The sequence below is a fragment of the Lipophrys pholis genome (assembly GCF_963383615.2).
Source record: "Lipophrys pholis genome assembly, chromosome: 2".
Lineage (NCBI taxonomy): Eukaryota > Metazoa > Chordata > Actinopteri > Blenniiformes > Blenniidae > Lipophrys > Lipophrys pholis.
Genome location: NC_137636.1, coordinates 34,982,510 through 34,991,328, shown reverse-complemented (window position 1 = coordinate 34,991,328; position 8,819 = coordinate 34,982,510). Strand labels below are relative to the sequence as shown.

The 8,819-nt window shown below is 45.2% G+C and overlaps 1 protein-coding gene across 1 annotated transcript; it reads left to right on the top strand.

Moving 5' to 3' along the window:
* Positions 1-6,110: 6,110 nt before the first annotated feature.
* Positions 6,111-8,274, top strand: kbtbd13a (kelch repeat and BTB domain containing 13a; the record flags this gene model as incomplete). The annotated part of the gene is made up of 1 exon (XM_080458644.1): positions 6,111-8,274. The coding sequence occupies one exon, from the start codon at positions 6,111-6,113 to the stop codon at positions 7,587-7,589; it is 1,479 nt and encodes a 492-aa protein (XP_080314770.1). The 3' UTR covers positions 7,590-8,274.
* Between the last annotated feature and the right edge of the window lie 545 nt (positions 8,275-8,819).

The window sequence follows — 8,819 nt, the reverse complement described above, 5'->3', positions numbered from 1 at the left end:
CATTCTTTAACAAAAGTTAAAGGGCTTGGCCATAGCAGCCGGCCAAAAATCTGATGGTTTGCCATGAAACAGGAAGTTCTATATAACTCTGCTTTCAACGCTTCATCAAAGACCTCTCTGATTTTATCCATATGCCAATATTCATACACAGACATAGTGCCACCTGCTGGAAACAGGAAGGATCATGTTTCTGATTGTTATGTGATTATTGGCTTCTTGACCATATTGACCTTAAATGTGATGTTTTGAGTGTAAAATATGTGGTTGACTCACAGTGAAAATTGTGACTTTTGGTCAACGGACGTGTCCACACACAGGTCCTGCAGGGTGCCATATGCAGCTGACGGGGCTACTTGCTGAGAAACCTCACACCGGGTCATTTGCATACCAACAGTGACTTTAGCTGTCAAGTGCTATGTGAGGGATGGAAATGTGGTGCATGCTGACGTCAACATGCACCACATTTCCATCCCTCACATAGCACTTGGCAGCTAATGTGCTGTGGGTGTGCAAGGACCTGTTCATCTCTCTCTCTCTCGCTCTCTCGCTCTCTCTCTTTCTCTCTCTCTCTGCTCAGAGGAGGAAATGCAGCCAGATGTGAGAGGCACGCCAAACATTTCACACTGCATGCAAAGACTTTGACAACACAATCATGTGTTGAATGCAGCGTAAATGCTGATGTGCAGAGAATGTTTTAACTCCAGAACTCGGACAGAAGCAGCAGATTGAGGAAGGCTGAGTGCTGTACGGGCATGAGAAGTGCATCAGTCAGTCACCGAAGTCAGGCTTTCAAGTACTTTTTACAGCACTGCATTTTGGCCAGATAAAGTGACCGACACAGAGAGTGGACATCCTACTTGTCATGAAAAAAACCAGGAGCATTTTCTGAGAGGGCAAAGGAATTGCCAGTGGATGATGAGGGCAAGAATTCCCAAATTATTCCAAGAGTGCGTTTTCCACGTCCCACTATGGACGGGGAAAAACTGATAAGGACTGGACAATATATAGCAGCTCAAAAAAGACCGTTTGTATACCATGCTCTTCTTCTGCATGTGAATTAGGGAAAAAGTCCACTATTCAATTCAACATTATTTATATAACACCATATACAAGTCATTTCACTGCCGTTCTTCGGTGCTTTTAACAGAGAGAAACTTGACAAATCCACACCAGCGACGGTGGAATGGAAAAACACCCTCTAACAGGAAGAAACCTGCAGAACCAGACTCAGAAGAGGAGAAACCTGCAGAACCAGGATTAGGGTCACAACCCCCACAAGCTAAATTAAGTCAAGTTTTTTTAATTGTCTTTTTAAGGAAAAGTGTCCCCCAAGCCCTTGCTCAGCCCCCCCTTGCTCAATCAGAGCCCCCTTTACTGTGTGGAAGTTGCAGTGATGATCCACTGACCCTTAGCCAAGATGGATCTTGCAGGCATGTTGAGGTGTAAAGATAAGATGTGCCAAATTCCCCTTGCCCTTACGGAACGGGGTGGGGTTTGTTTTCATGCGTCCCCACTGACAGAAGTTGTGGATGGTACCAAAGAAACCATACCCAACGGTTTCGTTTTTTCGTAACCCCTCCATTGGATCGGTACAGTTCCATGAGGAGCTACAGCGCAGCCATCTGCAGTGGTGATCATTACTCTGGACAAGCAGTAATATCTCTTCATCTGTCATAAACCCTCCCATTGTTGTTTACATATGCCACTTTGTGTTCACTGGTTGTTTAGTTAACCGGTTTAATGAAATGTGGGTGCTACACTCCCCCCTGGGGTTCTGATGAGGTGCAGACACTCTTCTCCATAACAGAAGAGGAGGAGCCTCAGGAGGAACTGGACGCTGCTCTTCAGAATGAGAAAGTCTCAAGAATGAGGATGAGTCACAGAGAGCGGAGGCTCATGCCTTTACTCGGACGTCCACGTTGTTCCTGCGCTGACCGTTGAGTAATGATGTGACATTACGCCTGCACCGTTACGTGGTGTTCACTACACCACCTACATTTTAAACTTTGGTTGGGTGGGACCGCGCAACCAGAGCCGTTTCTTACTATAAGCGGACTGTGCTGGTGCATAAGGCCCCCCGCGCCACTAGGGGGCCCCCTCAAGTTGCAAGGCCAGCTGCAATACCTGAGAATGACGTGACGGAAAAGGCGTGAAAAGTACCTGGCACCTGGCCTGCTGATTAGTCAGTTCTGGTGTCAAGCACGCTGCGTTGCCACGACGACCAGCACTACTAAACTAGGAGGGAGAGGAGAATTGGGCCGAGCCGGTCAGTCACGGAATGGCGTCCAAACGAGCGGATTCGACTGGCGCAGAAAAAAGAAGAAACTAGATGAAGAAAAATGCTCGCAGGATAAAGGTAAGGGTTTTTTTTTTTTCATTATGTGGGTCAGAGGGGCAAGCTTAAATGCCAAATTCTTTTAGCGAGCTTCTGGGTTTGCTTTAGAAGAGGGCTAAACTGAAATCTATGAGACATGTGATTGCCAGAACACTGATTGACTGAAGTGAGACCCGTTTTGATGACTTCTAGCAGGTCCAGTGTGTTGGCATCACATTTGTGGGTCAATTCATACTCCATAAGAACTTCGGCAGGGTTTAATGACGTCATTTTGTTCAGCCAGCTCCTTCTGGCCGAAGAAATTTGGTTGGACAGTGCAGGCCGTCCTGGCCGAACTCACCATAGACATATGCAAGACGCCGCGTAGCCTGTGTCCGCCCACCGCGCCAATACGTCAGAGTGGCCGCCATCTTGTGAGTGGCAAGTCTGACCCATTCAGCCTAAACAAGTCTGTGTGACAGGAATGTGTTTTCTTAAGAAAACCACACAAATATACATTTACATGACTGTGAAGAATCACTGCTTTCATTTTTAATTTATTAAATTAAAAGTTATTTCATTTATTATTTTATTAAATGTAGCATACTTATAGAAAGTATTGAGAGGAAGTTAGAGGCAACAGAAAGAGCACTGTAACTTGGAAGAACAAATCTCAAATCACGGGAAATTAACTTCATCTACTGAAGTGCTCGTATTCATTGTAACATTTATCGTGCATAACATTCATGTTCACGTGATATTATGCGACCTTAAGATTTTTTCTTTTTTGACCCAAGGTCAACTGACTTGGCACTTGTGTGTGTTTCCATGATAAAAGAGTAGGTTACAAGTTTATTTATTATTTTGTTCAAACCTTCGGATGCAAATAAACTTTCTTTTTCAAGCCTGCAAAAAACGTGCCCCCCCCCCCCCCCCCCCCCCATTCCTATACATTGCAGCCAGTCACACTTATTACATTTATTTCCTTCATATTCCATTTCTGCGGTTTGCATTTCATGATGTTTTTTAAGCTTGCTGTGGCTGTGTTTTTATAAGAGAAGCCGTCTTTCTATGTCTTTTCTTTTTGCTTCCATCCTGTACATATTGCTAGTTAACAATGAAAGTAATCTCAATTTGCTCAGTTCAGTCTGGGCTGGAAAGAAATAACGCTCAAACTAATCTGCCTTCACAGAGGTTTTCTGATTAATCACGTTCTTACAAACTATTCAGGCTTAAACTTTCCATCTTGTAAACGGATCCATTCACACATTGAGGAGATGCTATTGTCTAAAAACTGAGCACATCAAATACAGTCAATCGAATGTTGGCAGCTTAGCAGTGGTTCTGTTAAAGTTGTCATAAATCAATTTGGGAAGTTGTAAAAAAAAACACTTGGTGGGTATTTTCAGAAGTCACATCAGTGGGAGCCTTGTTTATACTACTCTGATAGCAATGGCTGTAGCTTTTCACCAAGTCTTGCAAGCTGATAACAATAATGAAAATAGTAGTAATAATACAGTAGTAATACATTTAAGATGGGTAAAGAGATAAAGTAACGGTCAGCAGATAGTTCTAACCCTCATTATGTTCGGTCAGTCCCCGCATATCACATAGATCTGCCTGAAATTGTCTGAGAGGTTTGGTCACAAAAACTCTACTCCTGGCTGAATGTATCCTGGCAGACTTATGCAGAATATAACTGTCTATAGAGGATAAGAATTCTTTCACATCTTCGATCTTGACTTTCCTACCTGTCTCGTTTTGAGCGACTTCATGAAGTCTGTCTACACCTCTGAAGCAAGGTGGATGGGTCGGATTGTAGTACGCTTTTTTCACGACCCGTCTCTCAGCCATCTCACCTTTTGTCTAGTTTCAAAAGTTTAACTGACCGAACGTGAGAGGGAAAGGTATTCTATTGAAAAACAATGATAGCGTACTGTATGTATAGAGTTTTAGTTTTCTTAAGTAAAGATTCGCAAATCCTCCCTCCCCTGACCTCTCCTCATCTTCCTCTCCCTCCAGCTACCCCCTCCCTTCTTCCCCTTCCTCCGACCTCCTCCTCCTCCTCCCTCCCGCATCAAACAATAAAAAACCCCATTCAACTTCAAAGATCAGATTTAAGTTGTAAAATAAAACAGTCACCTTTGAAAATCAAAATTTTCAAAGCCCCCATAAAACAAGAAAACCCTTTGAAAGGTCATAAAGCCTTAAAATTACCATAAAACAGCCTTAATTACACCTGTTATGACCCCCCCCCCCCCCCCCCACTCGCCCCCGGCCCCGCCCCATAGGGTCATAAATCAATTACAGGTCATAAATCACCTAGTTTGACATACAGCACATCTATAATTCTCTTGTATTGTTCTCTGCACACATGTATGTGTGGTTTCATCACAAAAATGATCAACAACACGAACCCCCCAAATGTGAAGAAAGTTTTGTGGTTACACTCATTTTCGTTGTCTTGGAAATGGGGCCGAAGATTCTATGGTCCATAGAGAGAGAGAGAGAGAGAGAGAGAGAGAGAGAGGTTTTCTTGCTCTCAGGCCCTGACGTTGGCCCAGGACCCACTGAGGAGATTATTCTTATCACTTGGTGGCTCGGGCTCAGGTCGCACTGAGCTGGAGAAAGTTGTGTGTGGACTTTATCCCAATGGAAGTGGGTGACAGGCTCCATATTTTGATAGAAATCCCCTTGTCTATGTTCTAAGGATGTTTTATTTGACCACTTTCTAATCATGAAAACACACAGAGCTGCTCAGACCTATTATTACCACTTTATTAATGTGGTAATTGGGTGGTGAAACCATCCATTCTGAGTTACTCAGTGTTGTGACCCCAAAGAGGGAGGGAACATATTTTAGGACACGGGAGTCAAAGGAATATGTTTTTAAACATTTAGTTTATTTTCTTTGATTTCTTTCCACGAGAGCCTCGTCCACCTGTCCAAAAAAAAAACAAACGGGGAACAGGGAAAAGTCCAACTGAAAGATGGCCGTGGCTGCCCGGCCAAACGAAACAAACAGGCGGCCAGCCAGCAGGCTACCGGGAAGCTTGGTCCTGGAACTGCACCTGCAGTTCCGGGAAGCTTGGTCCTGGAACTGCACCTGCAGACATCGGGAGCGCACATGGAATACGGCGCCGCCCAGGAAACGGCCCGAAGAAAGATGAATGACGGGGAGAGCGAGTCTCTGGGGAGCGCGAAGCCCAGCCTATTTATAGGCGGAACGGAAATAATTAATTACAATAAAGTATCAAAGACCCGAATGCGCTCACCACTAACTAACTTAAGAAAATAATGGGGCCAAATGCCCGTAAGAGGAGCAGAAAAACAAGGGGGGGGGGGGGGGACTCCCGTGACGTAACACTCAGTAATAAGTACAGCTGTTCCCTGACCTGCACTCATCATTTCAGCAGCTGCTTATATGGTCTTATGTAGGACATGTGATCCAGAGGGACTTGCTATTGTGACAGTTTGTGACTGACAGCGGTGGAACAGCTGAAGATTTGTCCTTGAATAGCTGATCTTGACAAAGATGGGGTGACTCATCATCACATTTACAGCTATGCCTTCATCCCACTCCGCTTTTGCTCTGGCTGCATGTCCTCTTAATGTATTTGAACTTTGTCACACTTTCAGCTGCTATGTACGGACTCTGTCCTGAAGAACAGTGAAAAATAGTAAATAGTCTGTCCAACGTCCTCTGGTCTGGATGGGAAATATTTATGCTCTGTATGTTGAAGTGGATTAAACTTTTCCTGGCTGCACTTCGGCTGGAGCGTTGCAGTGAAAGACCATGGAGCCCGGCAGCCGTCCACGCCCGGAGAAGTCACCTGGACTCTGTCAGCCGGCAGACAGACTGCGGGTCAGTATCAACAACAACATTTTCACTGTGGACAAAAGTATTGCAGTGGACAAATGTGAGTTCTTCCGAGCGCTGCTGCAGTCGGGAATGAGAGAGTGCAGAACAGAGGAGATCCAGCTGCGATGTGTTGGGTGTCTGGGCTTTCGAGTTTTGCTCCAGGTGCTGGACGGGGAACGACCCATGCTCGACAGTGACCAGATTGTGGAAGCAATCGAGTGTACTGCATTTCTTCAAGTGCCAGCTCTCACCAATCATCTAATTAGTATCATCAACTCTGAAAACTGCTTACTCATGTATCACACAGCAGCAACCTATGGTGTTTGGGATCTGTCTCACAGGTCAGCCTTATTCATCAGAGACATGTACAGTGACTTGCGTGAGCACATGCAAAGCTTACCCACAAGGCTCGTTGAGTACATTAACTCTCTTCTCCCGAGTAGCTACATGGCAGTGTGCAGCCACTCTCCGTCCACCGAGGGGCTCCAGGATGTCCAGAGGACAGTCTGCTACCTGGACGAATCCCAGTCAGAGTGGAGGGTCCTCACACACCTACCGAGCAGCATCAGCACCACCATGGCTGGTGTAGCTGTGCTCGACAATAATCTCTATATTATTGGAGGAGTGCACGACGTAAGCAAGAAGGTGGTGGAAACCGGATTCTGCTACAACCCCGCAGCTGACTCATGGTCCACTTTCTCTGGCACCCGACAGCTACGCTACAACTTGACTCTGATCGGCCACGAGGGCTGCCTGTATGCCGTGGGAGGGGAGTACAGCATGAAGCCGCTGTCTTCTGTGGAAAGATATGCACTGCGGGGCAAGAGCTGGAGTTCTGTGTCACCACTGCCGTGTCCTGCAGCCTCAGTGATGTCTGCTGTTGCCATGAGCAGGATTTTCATCTGTCTCTGGAAAGGGAAAGGGGCAACAGAAATGTATGAGTACATACCTGAAGTTGACCGCTGGCTTTTGGTCACTACGCTAGTTCGCCAAAACAGTTATGGCCTTTACATGGTGGCCCATAAGGACAATCTGTATGTGATGCGTAACAGACGTTGTGACGACTTCTTGGTGTGTGTGATGGACTGCTACAATCTGAGCTCAGGTCAGTGGACTACTGTGTCTGGACAGTACAGCAACAGCAAAGGCTCTCTGTCCACTGCTGTGGTCAGAGGAGACTCTGTGTTCACGCTCAACAGGCATGTCACCACGGAGTACACTGTGGACCATCACGCATGGAGCCTGAAGCGTCAGATGAAAGGTTTTGGCCGGATTGGATCCATATACGCGTTTTTGATGAGGCTACCTAAAGTAACTGTCTCACTCACAGACAATGGTGACAAAGTGACGCAGGAGGAAACGCTGACAGTCCCCAGTCTTCATCCCAAACCTTCACCGAGAACTTCTGAATAACACAAGCTCGTTAATCCCGTAAGGTTGAAATACTTTGAAGGCCCATCAAATCTACTGAAAAGCATTAAACTGTCTATCATTTCTCAGTGGATTCATGTAAAGGTTTGTTCCAGCTGTTTAGTTCCACCATGGAGGTTCCAGCTGTTTCCTTCTGTTTTAATGTTTTGTCCTCAAGTGTTATTCAAGGCTCTTTAAATAATGTGTTTATCATCATCATCATCATCATCATCATCATCATTTACTGGAAGCACTTTTCAGATGCACTGAAACCTGCACACCAGTTTTTGCTCTCACGTTTAGGCCAGGGGCTTGTACTACCACACTGGATTTTCTGTTATCAAGGTACCTTCAGGATTAACTCTGGTTTTCCGCACTACGACGCTCGTTCACTTCTTACCAGGATAAATCACCATGGTAACTGACTCTGAATGTCTAACCTGCTCCGGAGCAGGATACGTTCTGGATAAGATCACAGTGCGAGTAAAGCTCCTCCTGACCAATCAGATCTCTTGGAAAATGACCTGCCTATTCTTAGAAGATCCTGATTGGTGCACTGTTTCAATTTAATTCAACTTTATTTATATAGCACCAAATACAACACAGGTTCAAGCACTGAGCTGCAGTGGAGAGGAGATTAGAAAGTATTTAGAGCAATCTTTTTGACATAATAAAATAAATCCTGGTCACTGAGGCTTTGAAGGATGTTTTTGTTCTTGTTCTTGTCCCAAGTCTGTTTCGCTCCACGAGGGTTGATCTGGAATAATGAGCTTAATAGTAATGCTCACGCTGACAGTACTGCAGAAACATGAATTTATGCAGCGCAGAACTACTCCTGTCGTCACGGTGATGAATTAATATTCCAACAGGAAACACACCCAAACGGAGGAAACTCAGCCTCAAAACAACCTGATGTAAAATGTAAACTAAAAGAAGAGCAGTGAGGAAGCTCTGCCTGAAACGCTTCTGCTGTAATAAAGTGAAACTGTGTGATCACAGTGCCGTCCGTTTATATTGTGAATAAATAGTGTATAATCTCACCGTCACATATTAACAAGTCAGGAATGTTCTGGCTTTGGCTGCAGCAGCAGCGCTGCCTTTAGCTGCTGGATGTGTTTTTATTCTTCAGAACTCAGAGAATAATTGATCCTTCAGTAATCTGTAAACTGTGATTCATCAGTGTGTGTGATTGGTCAGACGCTGCAAACTCCACCTCTTTCATGTGAACATGCA